Source organism: Eulemur rufifrons, chromosome 2 (genome assembly GCF_041146395.1).
Source record: "Eulemur rufifrons isolate Redbay chromosome 2, OSU_ERuf_1, whole genome shotgun sequence".
Taxonomy (NCBI): domain Eukaryota; kingdom Metazoa; phylum Chordata; class Mammalia; order Primates; family Lemuridae; genus Eulemur; species Eulemur rufifrons.
The window spans coordinates 37187433-37206841 of record NC_090984.1 but is presented as its reverse complement, the minus strand read 5'-3'; the positions used below and the strand labels follow the sequence as shown (position 1 = coordinate 37206841).

General features: G+C 34.8%; 1 protein-coding gene across 13 annotated transcripts in view; it reads left to right on the top strand.

The window, feature by feature from the left end:
* Nucleotides 1-19409, top strand: part of TCF12 (transcription factor 12) — a 350504-nt gene that overhangs the window by 235030 nt on the left and 96065 nt on the right. For all 13 annotated transcript variants that reach the window (XM_069483559.1, XM_069483534.1, XM_069483565.1 and 10 more), the window contains one exon: nucleotides 6510-6574. In XM_069483559.1, coding sequence (XP_069339660.1) covers nucleotides 6510-6574 — 65 coding nt within the window. The remainder of the gene's footprint in view (nucleotides 1-6509; nucleotides 6575-19409) is intronic.

Here is a 19409-nt window from a genome sequence, read left to right as displayed (position 1 = left end):
TACTATTAGATTTATTTCACTAAAAAAAGCTAAATATCTAACAAATGTAACAGTACTTATAAAACTTCATCTTCGAGGCATGGGCAATATACATAACCTAAACTTTTTTTTTTTTTTTTTTTTGAGACAGAGTCTCACTCTGTTGCCCAGGCTAGAGTGAGTGCCGTGGCGTCAGCCTAGCTCACAGCAACCTCAAACTCCTGAGCTCAAGCGATCCTCCTGTCTCAGCCTCCCGAGTAGCTGGGACTACAGGCATGCGCCACCATGCCCGGCTAATTTTTTCTATATATATTTTTAGCTGTCCATATAATTTCTTTCTATTTTTAGTAGAGGTGGGGTCTCGCTCTTGCTCAGGCTGGTCTCGAACTCCTGAGCTCAAACGATCCGCCCACCTCGGCCTCCCAGAGTGCTAGGATTACAGGCGTGAGCCACCGCGCCCGGCCCATAACCTAAACTTTTGTACTCCTATAATAAGCTGAAATTAAAAAAAAAAAAAACAGGCCGGGCGCGGTGGCTCACGCCTGTAATCCTAGCACTCTGGGAGGCCGAGGCAGTGGATCGCTCAAGGTCAGGAGTTCGAGACCAGCCTGAGCAAGAGCGAGACCCCGTCTCTACTAAAAATAGAAAAAAATTATATGGACAACTAAAAATATATATATAGAAAAATTAGCCGGGCATAGTGGTGCATGCCTGTAGTCCCAGCTACTCGGGAGGCTGAGGCAGGAGGATCGCTTGAGCCCAGGAGTTTGAGGTTGCTGTGAGCTAGGCTGACGCCACGGCACTCACTCTAGCCTGGGCAACAAAGTGAGACTCTGTCTCAAAAAAAAAAAAACAAAAAAAAAACAAACTTCATCCTAGACTGTAAGCTTTTCCGCTGGTTGGCAGATACTAAGGGCAGAGGCTTATATCTTACTCATCTCATAAACCCGTTATATATCAGAGTGACTAGCCATATGTAATATATGGAACTTAGGTTCTTTTGTCTAGTCAGTTCTTGAATGTTTGTGATTGGGTTGGGGAGGAATGGGAATACAGAATGGTGCCTGTGTACTTCCACCTTCAATTTGATAGCTGATTGTATCCTATGTCAAGAAAAAGTAAGTAAAATTATCTTCTAAAGAGTCCTTTCTAGGCTGTTAACATTAGTTTGTATTTTTGGAGCTTAGGTAAACAATGGAGAGTTGTAACCTAAAGTATGTTAGTGGTAGAGAACAAGATGACTTAGAATTTTTTTTTTAATTCTGAGAATATTTGTTCAGGTAGTGCCACTAAGAGTTTATGTGTGTTACAAAACTAGGAAATATAACTTCTTTTTGTTGTTGTTGTTGTTGTTGTTGTTGAAACAGTCTCGCTCTGTCGCCTGGGCTAGAGTGCTGTGGCGTCAGCCTAGCTCACAGCAACGTCAGACTCCTGGGCTCAAGCGATCCTCCTGCATCAGCCTCCCAAGTAGCTGGGACTACAGGCATGTGCCACCATGCCTGGCTATTTTTTTTTCTATTTTTAGTAAAGATGGGGGTCTCACTCTTGCTCAGGCTGGTCTCGAACTTCTGGGCTCAAGCAATCCTCCCACCTCAGCCTCCCAGACTGCCAGGACTACAGGCTTGAGCCACCACACCCAGAGGCCCTCTTTCTTGAATAATTGTTTTCAATACTATTCAAAGTATAGGTTTGTCAAGGTTATCTATGATTTCTTGAGCAGTTCTTAGTTTGGATCAGAAAATAATGGATCTGTTTAATTAATGTAAACCACATAGGTCTAACTACTTACAATATTTTTGCATATGAGATATATATTTATTGGTGTCTCGTGGCTTAATATACATTTATGTATATCCATATATATCTTCCAATAATATGTTATTATTCCACTGGAGTTGGGATTTTTTTTTTTTTTCTTTCTTTTTTAGAGGCAGAATCTCACCCTGTAACCTAGGCTGAAGTGCAATGGCACAATCATAGCTCACTGCAACCTCAAACTCCTGAGTTCAAGCCATCCTCCCACCTCCCAAGGTACTGGGATTACAGGCATGAGCCACCATGCCCAGCCCAGAGTTGAGATTCTTAACCTGGAGTCCAGAGACTGCCAGAATAGGAAGAAAATCAGTGAGCTTGGATGGGAAAAAATTGTCAGCTTTATTTTTACCAATTTCTAAGTGTAACTTAGCATGTCCTTCAATATTTTTTATTTTTTTTATTTTTTTTTGAAACAGAGTTTCACTATGTTGTCCAGGCTGGACTGAAACTCCTGGGCTCAAGTGATCCTCCTGCCTCAGCCTCCCAAGTAGGTGGGATTACAGACATGTACCAGCTACATGTCCTTCAATTTTGAATGAGGATAGCAAAATAGTCCTAACAGTACCTGTGGTTTTTGTCACCAATAGAACAGATATTTTCCTATCATAATATAGTTGCAGATATATTAAACTATCATTTATGGTTTGAAATTATCATTAATAGGCTTGCTGCTAGATATTATTATTTAATGTGTTGATAAATTACCATGTGGTTTCTTTGACGTTGTGATGATTACATATCAATTTACTTTATAACACTAATTACTTTGTTTTGTGCATTTAAAAACATTATTCTGAGAAGCTTGCCCAAGAGAGGCCCATGTCAGATGCACACACCTACATCCGTACCTACCCACTCCCAACACAAAACTCCTATACCAGAATATCCCAATGAATTCTTTGTAATAATTTTTTCATAGATGTTTCAAGGCAACTTAGGTATTCGTTAAGTTACTGATAGTTCTTAAACTGTGTTCAAATGAAGTTTACCAGTTAAAATTGTCCATCTACTGCATTTATAATATTTATGTAAAAGTTAGCAGAAACTAGTGATATAGTAGCCAGAGATTTTTATTTGCCAGTTGCCTGAGATAAAATAAGGAAAATCATATGATTAATTTTAATTCATTAAAATGTTCTTGTGAAAAGTAGTCTCAAAAGAATTAAAGATGAATGCCTTCCTAGTCTCAGAGTGAGTATGCATTATTGTATTTCAAGGGTACCCAAACATTTAAGCCCCTAAGAAAATAACTGGTTCCTAATAAATGAAAGGTGAAATAAGAATGTATTTACATTTCAAAATCTCATTTGAATAGATTGTGTCATTTTGAAAATAAGCTATCAACTTTCCATTTCAGAAACTTTTTACTTTTTAATGTTTTCCGCTTATGTTAAATTAGTTTTCATTCTCTCTGAATTGAATATCCTTTGTGAAAGGGAAAGGAAATTTAGGAATTTTAATAGGCATAGGGAAAGTAAGTTTAAAACTTTACATTTTCTTAAACAGTCTGTCAAATGAGTAGCCTCCACAGAGGTAATTAAGATTGTATTTAAAGACTGTACTTTATTAAAAACAGAGCTAATATTCATCTCTTACTTACCTTGTTCCCTTTTCCACTGCAACATTTTTTTAAAGAGTTCTTACATTTGAGTGAAAATATAACAGACCTCAGGTTATTGCTTAGCTTTAAGTCTTTTTTTTAATTTTTATTTTTAATTGACAAATAATAGATGTGTATTTATGGGTTACAATGTGTTTTGATATATGTATACATTGTGGAAAGATTATATCATAACTATAATCTTAACTGATTGTTGAAACAGTGTTTTCAGGAAGAGGAATTTGCAAGGGAGAAAGGGCCTGGTGAGTATTTCAACCACTAATAAGTTGATAATATATTGTGATAAATGACTAAAGCCACTGGTGTAATCTTTTTTTATTTTTGTAATTTTACGGCATTTGTTTAACTAATGTTAATGTAGTCTCCTATGCTGCCAAGTATATGAGACAGGGTTTGTTTTTAAATGCAACAGTTTCTTAAAATTAAAGACATGTACTGAGAATGGTTTTTAGTATCTCATAAACTTGTTTAATTTATTTGATTAAAGAAGCACTTCCACCAAACTGCAGATATGGGCTATCCTTTGTTTCTTTCACAGCAATCTCTTCTATGCCAGTCATTCTGAGTTGGTATTTCCTTCAGTCTCTTGCCATCTTCTTGGTTCAGGAGGGTTTCTGGTCCATTTTGATGAGACACTAGGAGGGCATGTATCAGAATTGCAGGTGTATAATCCTTTCATGGTTTCAGGAAGTAAGTTACCGAAAAGTAGAAAAATAGAGTACAAAACCTTGAAAAATAACCTTGACTCTCATAAGCATTCTTGCTTGTAAAAGATACATCCTTACAGAGTTACATTTTTTTCCTTCATACATGTATTTTGCAAATTAAAATTCTTTATGTAGAACATATTACTTTATGGTGGAAATGTGTGAAATAGACAGACAGTAATTAGCCTTTTCTTGTAAATCTGCATTGTTATGTGTTTGTATTACTTCACTTCAACTATGTACTTCACCAGTAATAGCCAAGAGGTCTTTCTTAAAACACATGTTATAGTACCCTTAATGGACTTGGAAATTATATCCCTAATTGTTGAAGTATGTTTTAGTAACTAGCTTTATTATTACAAGGATTACTTTGCATATCTAAGGGGTTAATAGGTGCCAAATTTAGAGTTGTAAGATTTCTACATCCGTTAGCCAGTGTGGCATGTATACTTTAATAAAAATGATGCAATATTAGTCCATATGTTTCCAAGGTTTTTAAAAATTGTGTACCACATTAATAAACAATTTTGAGCATCCTATTTATATGTAGATTTTTAAGTTAATAAACTATATTTTTATATAATCACAAGTTAATAACTCAATGTATAGTAAATGTATAGTATACAATTATGGTGAAATTTATATAGCTTCAATAATTTTAAAACTTTTGGCTAACTTATCAGATGTAATTATATTGTTATTATTTTTACCTTACAGTGTAGAAAGAATCAGCTTGTTTGTTTTTGTTTTTGTTTTGAGACAGAGTCTTGCTCTGTTGCCCAGGCATGAGGGCAGTGGCATATGATAGCTCACTGCAGCCTCAAACTCTTGCACTCAAGCGATCCTCCCATCTCAGCCTCCCAGAGTGCTAGGATTACAGGCATGAGCCACTGAGACCAGCCTCAACTTGTCATTCTTTACTGTGCCTCCAACTTTGGTATTATCATCAAACTGTGATGTCTTTGCAGAAATCTTTTTAAGCAACATGCATATTTGTGAGGGACTGTTTCTTTACAACTATATTATAGGGGCCAAGGGAAAACTTCCGCTTCGCTCTCTAAAGGTTCAGTGAAAATCAACTGACAGAAGACAGATTAACAGAAGAAAAGACATACAAAATTTATTATTTTTACATGCATTAACACAGGGGAATTGCAGGAGAATGATTACACAGTATCTCAATGGAGTACAGATATCTTTTTTCATAGGGGAAGGGGAGATGGGAGAACTGTGGTAATCTGAAGGATAGTAAATGATTTGTTGGGGTAGTCAATGGACTTGGAGAAGGAAAACATACAACGTCCTGGAACAAAGTCCTGGAGCATGCAGAGCAGACAATGGTTTGTGACAAAAGTCTGTCCAGGTGTGTTGACAGACTTCAGTCTCTCTTTCTAGATGTGGGTTAATGTAATGAAAACTCAGGGAAAGCAATAGTGTTCTTTGTAGATGAGGACAACTTTACCCTGTACTTTGGGGCACAGAGAGAACTTGAGGCTGCTTCTTTAGCATGTCAAAGCGCCATATTTTGGGGTATTGGTTTCTGAGCCTCAATATCATATTTCCAAATTCACTTTACTGAACATACCTAAGCTCTGGTGTGTTGAAAACAAATGAGTGAGCACACTGCTGTCAGTTGTCAGCACCGTGAAACTTTACCTTCCCTCAAGAACTAGCCTGTACCATTCCTGCCACTTGGCCATGAGACTTTTGAACTGTGGATATAGTCCCAATAGGAATTCTTTATACATAGCTGGTAAGAGTATAAAGTAGCACAATGACTTCAGAGAATAGTAAATACTATAAAGCTGAAAGTATGCGTCCTTTAATCTACCAGTTCCAGTTCTTTGTGTCTGTTCTGGAGAAACTCTTGTATATGTGTGTATAAAAGACATGTGCAAGGATATTTGTTTCAACACTATTCATGACAGAGAAAAAACTAAAAACTATCTTTTAATAGGGACATAAACTGGTTTTATTTGTATAATGGAACATTTGATAGCAGTAAAAGTGAATAATAATGTCTATTATCAACATGTAGCTCAAAAACATAATATTGCATGAAAATGTAAATTTCAAAAGGAAATGTGTAATCCCATCTGTTTAAATATATTAAATGCAAACAGTAATGTATATTGTTTAAGAACATGAATGAATATATATTAAAAAGTACAAAATATTCATGGGAATCACACACGCTACCGTTATGAGAGTGATTACTTCAGGGTCTGGGTAGAGTTGTATCTATACTATCTATACTATCTGATTTTATCCTCTTGTTTCTAATTTGTTCTTTCTATTTCCAAACCCCAATATCATTACTATGAATAGTCGAATTGATTGTCAATAAATGAGGGGTTTCATATCAAGTTAATTTCTTTGTTTTATAGGAAAAACGTCAGAGAGAGGCTCATTTTCCCTATACAGCAGAGATTCTGGATTACCAGGCTGTCAAGTAAGTTAATGAATAAAAAAGCAACGAGATGATTTTTGAGCACATAAATAAAGGCTTTGTTAATAGAGAAGGTAGAGATTTATCTGATTTATTTTAGCATTATTTGTTCCTTTAATTTTTTAAATGTGTTGGTCAACATATTTTCTTTTCTTTTGTTCCCTCTGTTTAAAATGGTTTCCCTTCCCCAGGTCACCAGTCTGTCTTTATCATTAAATATGTTCATAATGTACCTCATATTAACTGGAAACAAAGTAGCAGTTATCTTTTTACCCCTTTCCAAAATGCCTGTCATTTCTGAAAATAGTTTTTGCATATTTCCTCACAGAAAAAACAAAATTGTTGATATATAGCATGAAGAGCATATGATTGATCTGCATAGCTTGAATACCCTGTTATTCTTATAATGTTAAACTTACTAACATTGGAAGTATTTTTATTTCAATCTTTCATTCCATTCTAACCAATTTTTAGGCTTCACACCATCTCTAACTTGGAAACTTTGTTTTCAGCTCTTCCACATTGTCTAGCATGTAGTATTTCTGCTAATGGTATCTTTGCTTTTTACCCCATATCTTTAGACTGAGAATCCTGAACACTCAGTTTATCTGCAGAGTCCCGTCAGAATCAATCCAAAAAGAATAGAAAGGAAAGACAGAATATATTCAGTTTGTTTTCTGCCATCGGCATGCTTGTCCTGAGGGACACCTGATTTCAGACATGGGCACCTGAGCCAATCTTAACTGTCATACTATTGCTCCATTTAATAGTTTTACATAATATTCTATTTTATGATATGCCTCCCCATTATAAAATAATATATTGTAAAAACTGGAGATCATCTTTTCCCATGCCCTTATTGGTGAACTCAACAAATAGGCATAGTCTGAATAAATTTGTTGAATATCATAGAGTCAGGCATAGTAGCTGGACCAACACTGAGATTTCCTGCCTTCTGACCAAACAATCATACTCTATTCTCATCCAAGTGATTTTTAAAAATTTTAATGGTGCTAATAATGATCACTTTATTTTCCTTGTTTATGGTTAGCTTTATTATTTCATTATAGTCATTTAAAAATATAGAGATTAGAGTTTTGTCACAGCCAGTTGTTATGCCTTACCAGCTCTTACCAGCTCACAAGAGCCAAATTTGTTAAATTTTCAGGAATTTTGGAAGGTGGTTGATACCACATTGATACCTTAAAAGTGGCCACCATGGAAACATTTATACTGCAGAAATCCAAAAATGTTACAAATAGGGCTTTTTTAAAACCATTTGTTAAACATACACCAGCACACCACTTGTGCCCAGTTAAAAATTGCAGAGAATAAAAAAAGTGATTATTCAGATCACAGTAGATCAGTAGAAAGGCAGCACTTGATCTTCTAGCCTCCATTAAAGTACTTTTCTGACCTTTATTGAATGATAACAGTGCTATAAGGCCAACTAAGATTCCTTTTTCATAGTTTTAGCAATATCCATTGATGAGAATCACAATATCCTCTCAAATGTGGATTAGTAATTATAATATTTCAACAATTTATAATTGATAAGAGAATCACATTTTTTATGGTATAAGTTAGTGTTTGAATTTCATTCTCTAAATCTGAATTCTTTAGTGACTTGGACCATGGGCTCTGGATCTAATTTCTAATCTCATCTGTATCACTCTCATTGTCAGAGTTTTGCAGGCTATTCACTCTTCTTGTGAATCTGTTCAGAGCAAAACAAAATTTTAAAAACTAATTTACATCATTTTGACAATGAATAGGTGGTAAAAATAACTATGGAGTCCTTTAGGTTTAAGGTGTTCAGTAAACTCTCAGTACAACATATCATTGAGTAGAATTGTCTGCCAACCTGCTTCAAGGCCTTAAAATTCTTTTCACCTTGATCTAAAATCTGAGGCAGCAGCTTAATCAAGCAATACTGAATCTTGTACTGTATTCTTATGGTATAAGCATACCTGATAATACTGTAACAAATTTGATTACATAATCAGGTATATGAAAGTGCTATTCTCAGTTCCTGGTAATATGGTAGAAGGTCAGTAAATGCCAGTTGAGGGTGGTAAAAAGAAAGGAATATAAGATTTAGAGTCAGAAGACGTAGGTTCAAGTCCCATCTCTGCATTGATTTCCTCATTTGAAAAGTAGGATTAGCAATTTCTGACTCCACCTACTTTGTATGTCTCTGAAGGTTAACTCTTCAGGCTTGTGAAAACATTTCACAAAATAAATACATATTTTAAAAATTTCTTGATTCATGTAACCCACATAACAAAAGGTCTTTTGAAAAGGTTCTTGATGTTATTTTTAAGAGACCTAAAAGTTCAAAAACCATTGGTCTAATGTTAACACTACTGCTAAACTTGAGGAAAAAAACTATTGGAAACTTTTTACACTACAACTGCATCTAATAAATCATGGTAGCTAATGCTTGCATTAATGTTTTCATTATGTTCAAATGTTTTCACATTTTTTATACCCTCTTGGCAAAAGTATTGCTACTTAGTTAGAATCAGTGGTAAGCTATATGTATATAATTGTCCAGTTTTGCAAAGGTGAATCTTAACAGTTTTTGCCAAGGATTAATGTGCATTTGTATCAGATTTAATTCTCAGATCAAGAAACATTTATTTTAAACCTAGGTGTTTAGCACTCTAATAACAATTGCTACCATTTGCTGAGTACTAATGAAGCCAACCATTGAACTAAACATGACCACATTTAATCCTTTTAACAACAACCCATTTTGCAGATTAGAAAACAGGGGTTCTCTAAAGGTATTATTTTTTCCAGTCTGGATATCCAGCAAGTGTTAAACCTAAACCCACATTTGAGGTTTTGGGCTGTGTGTAACTATACTACAGCAAAAGAATCCCTCAGATTCCTAGTCTATGCCCTTACCTCCGTTCATTTTAATTTGTTTGATTGAGGAGGGGGCTGGGAATTTATATTTTTAATAAGTGCCCCAGGTGATTTTAATTCACATGGACTGGAGTTCATGCTTTAAGAGAGACAGCTCTTCTGTATATGTCAAATCTAAACATAAATGAGCATTAAAAAAGGCACTAAAAGATCACTGCTGTTTGACAACTGTTGATAAACATTTTGGAGAGATCGAGCAGGCCTATGGAACAGAGAAGAACAAGGTTACTGGAATGTATGATGCAAAATAACAATATTGCTATGTATAAGATTTAAAGGTATTTAGGTGACAGTAAGATTCATTTTTGAAGAATTCACAGAAGCAATGGCATGAGCCCGAGAAAGGAAATCCAAAATTCAGCAGAGGCGAGAGAAAATTATACCATAGCAAGGACAGACAGCATCAATGAAGACAGAAGGGTTCTTAAAACAAGAAAAGTTCCTTTCATCGCTGTGAAAGGAACAATGGCTTCACTATTTATTATTGTTACTGAGCTCTGACTGTGCTGCAGTTGTCAGAAGAAATTGTGATGGATGACATTAGCTGATTTGGGGCCTGTGTAAGTAAATTTAGGAAATGCAAAAGTTAAAAAGATGTATTACTTCCTAATTCAGAGAAAAACATGTATTCCAAACAGTATTTATGATAGTGAGTCAGAGAAGGAAAAAATACACTTAATTGGCTGCCATTTTGTCTTATTCACAAGTGACATAAAAATCCAAGGAAATATAAATAGTGACTGCAAAATTATATCCAAACACCACCTTGAAACCATTTTTCTTCAACCAAATCCCCCAAGGAACATTAGCTCTGCTATTAATGTACATAAAATACTGCTGACATGCTACAAAATTCAGGCTAATTTAATAATGTCTGATGGGCCTTACTTCATGTTAAGACGATATAATAATATGTTGCTAAATGAGTCTCCTCGTATTACCTTCACAGCAATCACATAACTGATGAGCCATTAAAAGGAAACTCATGTAGCAGTATTACTGGAAACACTGATAGATCATTCTACAATTGAATTTTTTTTATTGATCCAACGCAGAGCATAGAAGCCAGCATCTTTATTAACAATAGTTACAATACCACAAAGTTTTTCATTGATACCTCTTAAACAAGTATTTATTCATGTACTTTGAGTAAGTTTTTCTCAGAGTGCTCAAATGTAGAAGATAGCAGGGTCTTGGTTTTTTGAGAAAGTGTTAAGTTTTGTCTGAGTTCAGATATTATACCTTTGAGAAAATGACAACTTTTAAAGCTCTACTTTAGTTAACTCTTAGTTATTTAAAAATATACCCATACCATTTGCTTCTTTCTCATCCTCTTTTTCCGTTGTAGCCAATCTCATTATATACAGACACTTGTAATGATAAAACATGAGTCAACACATCAGGAAGACATAACAAAGATAAAAGTCTATATACCTGATAAGAAAGCTTCGAAGTAAATGAAGCAAAATTCGATAGAATTAAAGAGAGAAATAAACAAATTTACATAGTTGAAGATTTGAATACCTCTCTCGGCAACTGACAAAATAACTAGACAAAAAATCTTAGTTTATTTAGTTCTATGTCTTTAATATCGACAACCTGGACTTAAATGATATTTATAGAACTTACATCCAACAACTGAAGAATATAAATTCCTTTCAAGGACACATGTTACATTCAACAGGCGTGAACTACATGTTGGCCCATAAAACTGTCAGTAAATTGAAAAGGTTTGAAATCATACAAAGTATGTTCTCTGACCACAAAAGAGTCAGAGTGAATAAGATAGCTAGAAAAACACCATATATTTAAACAACACATACCTAAATAACCCATAGTTTTAAAAAGAAATCACAAGGGAATTTAGAAAGTATTTCTAACTGAATAATAACGAAAATACGATATAACAAAATTTGTTGGTACAGCTAAATCAGTGCAAGGAAGGAAAGGTATAGCTTTAAATGCTTATATTAGAAAAGATCTATAGTGAATGAGCTAAGAATGACCTCAAGAAGCTAGAAAAAGCATCACAGAGTAAACCCAAAGTTAGTAGAAGAAAGGAAATGTTACAAATAATAGCAGAAATCAGTCTAATGGAAAAAAGTAGAAAAAACTAACAAAGCCAAAATTTCGTTGTTTGAAAGAAAAACTTATAAAATTAATAAGGTAGGCTGTTAAACACAAGCAGGGAAGGGAAGGAAGAGAGATCACATATTACCAAAATCAGGAACAAAAGAGAGGTTATCACTATAAATCATACATACATTAAGTAGATAATGAAATATTATTAATTTAATTTAGTATATTTGACCACTTAAATGAAATAAACAAACTTCATGGAAAATACTTAACCAAAAGGAGACAAGGTGAAACACAATCTGAATAGATGTGTATCTATTAATGAAAGTGAACTCATCTCAAAAACCTTCCCACAAAGAAAACTTGAGGGTCATATGGTTTCACTAGTGAATTCTCTCAAATGCTTAGGGGGGGAAAAGCCCACCAATCTTATACAAATTATTTTATTGTATTTATTTATTTATTTTTTGAGACAGAGTCTCACTTTGTTCCCCGGGCTAGAGTGAGTGCCGTGGCATCAGCCTAGCTCACAGCAACCTCAAACTCCTGGGCTTAAGCGATCCTACTGCCTCAGCCTCCCGGGTAGCTGGGACTACAGGCATGCGCCACCATGCCCGGCTAATTTTTTCTATATATATTTTAGTTGGCCAGATAATTTCTTTCTATTTTTTTAGTAGAGACGGGGGTCTCGCTCTTGCTCAGGCTGCTCTCGAACTCCTGACCTTGAGCGATCCACCGGCCTCGGCCTCTCAAGAGTGCTAGGATTACAGTGGTGGCTCACGCCCAGCCTACAGATTATTTTAGAAAATAGAGAAGGAATACTTGTCAGCTCCTTTTATGAGGTAACCAACACCCTGATACTCAAACCACCCAGGTGTTCATACCAGAAATGAAAGTTGGGTTTAACATTTGAAAATTTATTTATTTAACTCAGCTCATTAACAGAATCAAGGAGAAAAGCAATATGATCATTTCCATAGATACAGAAAAGATATTTGACAAAATTGAATACTTACAATAAAAATCTCTTGGCAAACTAATAGATGGCAGCTTCTTCAATTTGATAAAAGACATGCATGAAAAATCTATGGCTACCAGCGTACTTAATGGTGAAAGACTAAATGCTATCCTAATGTCAGGATCAAGGTAAGAATTTTTGTTCTCACCATTTGCATTTTTTGTCCTGGCCAGTATAAAAAGACAAGGAAAAAAAACCATAAAAATGGAAAGGAATATATTAAACTGAATTTACTGACGACATGTTTGTGTACATAGTAAATACTAAGGCGTCATCAAGAAAACTTCTAGAATTATGTACTTTTTGTTATATCCCAGGATACAGAGTCAATCTAAAAAATCAATTGTATTTCGATACACTAGAAATGAAGAAAATGAAATTAACAAAATGGTACTGCTTATATTAGTACCAAAAAGCATGTAACACTGTAGGTTAAATTTAACAAAAGTTTGTAAGACTTCAACAATGAAAACTATGAAACATTGCTCTGAGAAATCAAAGATTATATAAGTAGAGAAATATGCCATATTCATGAATTGGAAAACTCAACTCTCATTTAGATGTTAGTTCCTCCTAAATTGGGTTACAGATTTAATGCAGTTCCAATCAGAATTCCCACAGGCTTTTTATAGATATTGACAAGATTGATTGAAAGTTCACCTAAAAAGGCGAACAATTAAGAAGCCAAAACAGTTTTGAAAAATAAATAAGAAATGACTTACCTTACTTGGCTTCAAGACTTATTATAAGCAGTTCTAATCAAGACAGTGTGGTATTCATATAAAGATTGGCAAAAAGATCAAGGAATAGATCAGAGAGTCCAGAAAGGGACCCACACGTATATGGCAAATGATATTTTATAAGAGCACCACAGTAATTCAATGATGAAAGAAAAATCTCTTTATCATATGATACTGGAACAATTGTGTATCAATATCTGAAAAAAAAAAAACTTCAACCTTCCCCTTACATCATATACAAATTTGAGATGGATCATAGACTTTAAATATGAAAGCTAAAATAATGTAGCTCCTGGGGGGAAAAACACAGAAAGTAGCCTTTTAGTTTTACTTTAATGGGACATTTGTTTAGAGAACAGTATGAGATGTCTGAATTTATAAGGAAGGGGTTTAGATGCCTAACCAAAGAATTTTATTCTTAAAGATTTTGGATTGGACAGATGGCATGATGAAAAATAAAAGTGTGTCTTAGAAAGTTAAGCTCTGGTTCAAGAGAATTTATAAACTGGAAACAAGGAAAATATTTGAGATTGTCTTGCTCTAGGCCACATTTGAAGAACAATGAAATAGGTAGTTTAGAAGCATTTTAGTTACATAGGAACACATTGCAGGTGTTTAAAAGATAATTAAAAAAAGATAAAATCATGATTGTCCCACAGATATAAAAATGAACAGGTATATAGATTTTATCTCACCAGTAAAGAAGTTTGTAAGGTGTTATTACAGTAAGTTCAAAGGAGAATCCAAAACCAGACACATTCATAGAGCAAAAATATGGAAATGAATGTACAAGTAGAGGCAAAACTGTGTTTTTGTTTGTTTTTTTCTCCTTTGAAGGAGGGCATAGGTTTTGAGGGTAAGTTTGTTTATCCCTCCACTGGACAGAATTTTTTTCCTGATCTATAAAAATTGTTTTTGCATTGCTACCAGTAATCTACAACTTACAGTGTTACAAAAGCTTCCATTGAATGAGAATCATAACCTGGAAAGGTGTGCTCTAGACTGGGGTAGGGTGGGGGTGGGGGGTCAGTTGATTTTGGACTACCAGCCAGATGCCCCCACCTCTTTCTTTTTTACTGTGTCTATTTTATTGTGTCTATTCATTTACATATTAGCTAGGACTCGTTTCTTTCTTGCTACAATTTCAGAGTTGAGTAGTTGCAACAAAGACAGTATGGCCTAAAAAACTTCAATATTTTCTATCTCGCTCTCTACAGAGCCAACCCTACTGTAATAATGCATAATTTTCCATCGAAGCACTAATTTTTTCCTACACAGGTATATGTTTCTGACAATTAAGAGAATCGGGGGCTTTCATATGCGGCCAGTCCCTACACTGGCCTGCTGTTTCCCCAAGAGAATTAATTAAAGCTAGTTGTTTTAAAGAGCAGTTTACATCTTTCCTTATGTAACAGTAAACCTAATAGTAGGGACCTTAGCCTTTGGCTGAATTATTAGAAACATAATATTTAGAATAAGAAAGTTGATATTGTGTTCCATTCCAAGCAAATCTATTTCAAAACAGGCAAAAGTAAACCAAACCTCATTCAGAGAAGAACTTGCAAGTAGTAAAGTAACTTGTGACTCTATGGTATGGAGAATGGCTGAAGGACTTCAGAGTGTTTAGTTTTAAGAAGTTAGGACTCAGCATGAAAGGCATCTTCAAATATATGAAGCATAATTTTGCTCTTTCTATAACTTAGGTTCAAATGTTGGACAATGAGTAGAAGTTAAGCAATCCTGATTTCAATATAAAAAATAATATTCTCATAGTTGAGCTGTTCAGAGGATGGAGTATTCAACCTTAGTAGATAGTGACTTTCCTCTCACTGGATATATTCAAGCAGAGGCTAGACATTGACTCTACTGAGATTTTATAATGTCAGAATTATTTGATGGAAATAAAAGACCTTAAAATGTTTATTAATTTTGTGAGCTCTGTAGTGACAAGTAAAAGGCTGTCCAAGTGATACTGATGATCCATCTGAGATTGGAGACTACAAATTACTGTTGACACTAACCTATATGGTTGTATACATGTTTTAATTTTATTCCAGTAGTAGCCAGCAGAATGAATGTATAAGCACAGGCAACAAATAGTTGCATTGATACAGTAATCAAGTTTGCAGGACAGTTAGATAGGTTAATGATGGTGTTAATACATAATGACTAACATATATCAGACACTTAACATTACAAACATTATTTCATTTGGTCCCTTCAGTACTCTATGAAAGAAGTGGTGGTGGTGATGGTGCTGCTGCTGTAACTGTTGTTGTTATTCCTTCTATTTGATAGCTGAGGAACCTGAAGCCTCAAGGATTTATATAATTTCCCCAACATTTCATAGCTGAGAAATATCAGAAGGATGGGAGAGTTGATACAGTGATGAGAAAATGGTTAAAGTAATAGACTATGTGGTCTAGGATTCAAAGGAAGAAAATGAAGCCAAGATTAAACTTTGGGACTGGAAAAAAAAGGTCAAGATGTTGGAGGCCATGAGGTGAGAGAACAGGTGCAGTAAGTAATAAGGGAGTAATAAGGATTGGCACTGTAAGAATAGGAGGTTATGTCAAAGAATATCATAATTAAAAATTCAGAAGTCAGTTGGTTCCTAGTGCTGATAACAACATCTTCCTTAGGGGGGTAGATTATTAGATTGGTGATTCGGGGATTGTTGGAGCCATGAAGGTTAAGAAGACATGAAACTAGCTCTTAGATCGATGTTGAATCTGTCTGTCCAAGAAAGGATTTGTTCATGAGGTAGCATGTGAAAGGGCCATGCACAGTGGCTGGCACACAGTAGGCATTCACAAAATGTTGTTTGAATCTGAACCATGAGATCTAGGAAGAACATGTTAACAAGGTTAGTAAGCCATCAACTGCCTGCAGAGTGATCTTCTGGGTTTTGTGGGTCCTTTGGAACATAGATAAAATAAATTGTTTTGTGGGAGGAAAGTCTCATCTTGAAGTATCAGGCAATAGGCAATTTAAATTTGCTGCTTCTATTAAAGGCCAGAGAGAGTTACATTATGCAAGGGTTACTTGGCAGGGAAAAAACTTCATTGTTTCTTTGTTTCTGTTCTCTTCATAAAAATTGATAATTATACTTTTGGTGATACTTAGTGCCATTTGGGAGCATTGTTTCAGAAAGTCTGTTCTTTTGCAAACTTATTTCAGGAGAAAAGAATCTATTAAATAATAGGCAGAGATTAGATACCATCTCAAAACAAACAAAAAAAGAGGTGTCCCACTGGGGTCTTACATGATAAGGGGTTATTGTCAATTTTGGAGAGTGTAACAGGAGCTGGGAAATGGCAGAATAAATGAAGCAGGAACAACAGAAAGTTGACAGTTATTGAAACTGGATTATGGGTACATAAAGGTTCATTATACTCTTTTTTTCTACTTTTGTGTGTATGAAATTTTCTAAAATAAAAAGTTCAAATTTTCAAAGATGTCCAGTATGTAATGTTTCAGTTCTTGAAGTATTGCATGCCTACCTATATGCCTAATACTATATTGGGTTTTGTGCTGCTCTTAATTGTACTTATGAAAATAAAAGGAATTGAGAAGGGGGGTGCTCTTTTGCCACATGTGAAAGCTGGTATTAAAGAGAAAGGAGTGGCTTCAAGGTATTAGAACTCTTCTAAAAGTCTTAACGACTGCATAACACCGTTTCCAAAATAGCAAAAGAGAAATGACATTTCTTTATTTCCTATTCTTCTAATGTTAGTACCTTACATAACTGGCTTCTTTGTATTCATTAAAGAAAAGACTCAGAGGCACACTGGAAGCACTGTAGAAATATTTAGAGAGCCCTTTTTTTTTTTTTTTTTTTTTGAGAGTCTTGCTCTGTCGCCCCCCAGGTAGAGTTCAGGGGCATCATCATAGCTCACTGCAACTTCAAACTCCTGGGCTCTATCGATCCACCTGCCTCAACCTCCCAAGTAGCTGGAACTACAGGCACACACCATGATGCCCAGCTAATTTTTCTATTTTTTGTAGAAACAGGGTCTCACTCTTGCTCAAGCTGGTCCCGAACTCCTGACCTCAAGCGATCCTCCCTCCTCAGCCTCCCAGAGTGCTAGGATTACAGGCATGAGCCACTGTGCCCAGTCTACAGAGACCCCTTTTAAAAAGGAAGTTTCTAAATTCAGACATTTAGAAAAACTGCTCACTTTGAAGAAAACATGCTTAGAGCGTGCTCACTACCAACTTCATAAGAGTCTGCCTTCAAGAAATCCTCTATAGCATTTTTGGAAGCAGGGACTCTGTATGGAAGCCTATAAATTCCTAAAAGAAATTCATTCTTATTGCATATTTGCAATTATTTTAAGTACTGGATATATTAAAAGGACATTTAGCTGGTTTTCTTCGTATTTCTTTTATTTCCAAGAAGTCTTTATTGATCTACATCCCAAATCTCTCTACTCGGATATCTTTTCATAGATGATGCAAGATTTAGGAGAAAAGTTGAAAGAAAAGGATTAATGGAAAAGAAATATTAAAATGGTAAACTTTCCCAGTGTTACTTGTAATTAAAGAAGACTGGGAAACAAACTGGTAGACTACCATGTTTTAGCAATTTAATAGTACATAGGTAGTTTATTTTCTTTTTTAAGCCAAAAAGATTGGGCCAATTGCGTTGGCAGGATACATTTGGTTTATGACTGTCATTATCTTCTCAAACCTGCATGACACTTTAAGTATAGACAGTGACAATTAAATTTTAAGAGACCATGGTGAGATTATAAGATTTGGGACTTATAAAAGAACTGGCATAACAGTTGGCTGGTGGTGGCTGGTGTATTTTTATTGACCCAGGAAAGGATTAGAAGTATCTCAGGTTTTCTTTTACTTTGTTTCTCTCTCCCAGCCCCCCACCCCCAAATTAATATATTGTCCAAAGTGTTGGTAATGACTTGGAACTATTCGGGTTGCACAAAGCATTTAATGAAATCTTGTCTTAGACAAAACATTGGAGAGGATCATAATTAATGTCTCATTTTCTGCCAGAGTTGCTATTGATTACTCATTCAAGATCCCTTTGTTCTCAGAATGATAACAACTGTAGTTTCCATCACTATCTAATGAGATTCTCAGGATAGAGTTCTTTAACAACATGCTGATAATTGCTAACATATCCCTGAAATTTCAATGTAAATGAATTTGCATCATAATACAATTATTTCACAAATGTCAGTGTTTTCCAGATTTGAAACTTACTACATTATTTTAAAAAATCATTTGTAGAAAATTAACAGATGACTAATATGTTATTAAAGGCGAACATTTATTTGTTGCCCTGAGTGGCCCTCACCCTCTGATATTTTGATTTGATTGTGACTTGAGGTGAGAGGCTTGTCACTCTCCAGTTCCCCTGCCATAACCTCTGAAACTTCAAATGGATATATAGCTAAACTGTCCTGTGATTTTTCTTTTGAAATTAAAAGAACAATTGCAAATATGGTAATACTACACTAATTTTGCTCTTAGAACAATTTATATTTTGGTCTTGCAGTGACAAAAGAAACACATTACAGCATAAAGAATTCAACTGAGAAATCTTAACCAGTATGTGTATTCTGTTTAATCATGATTATTTTATATCTTTCTGTCCCGTTAATTTCAGCATACTCCCTCCTCAAAAAAAAAAAACAAATCTTTTGAACAGCTCTTAGCTTTTATGTATTAAAAGCTGCATACCATTTTAAGATAGGCATGAAGTTAAGGAATCCTGTAGAATGTACACAGATCAGAGGTTCCATGAGTCCATAATAAATATTTTAAATGTTTTGAGATATGTGACTATAATATTAGGTACTGTGTATCTTATTTTTCTAGAAAACAATTCAATAATGAGTTGTTGCCTCAAAATTTTAATCATAAAATTATGCTAATTTTTGATGTAGGATTAATTAGGTTCCTTATTTAATCTGGAGTTATGAAAGGATATGAAAGTAAAGTATATTTAGTACAGTGTTTGAGCCAAGCCATTGAATGGTAAAAAGCAGTTCTGAGAAAGCAAGCCTGTTTATTATCAAGACTTAATTTTCCATTTTAA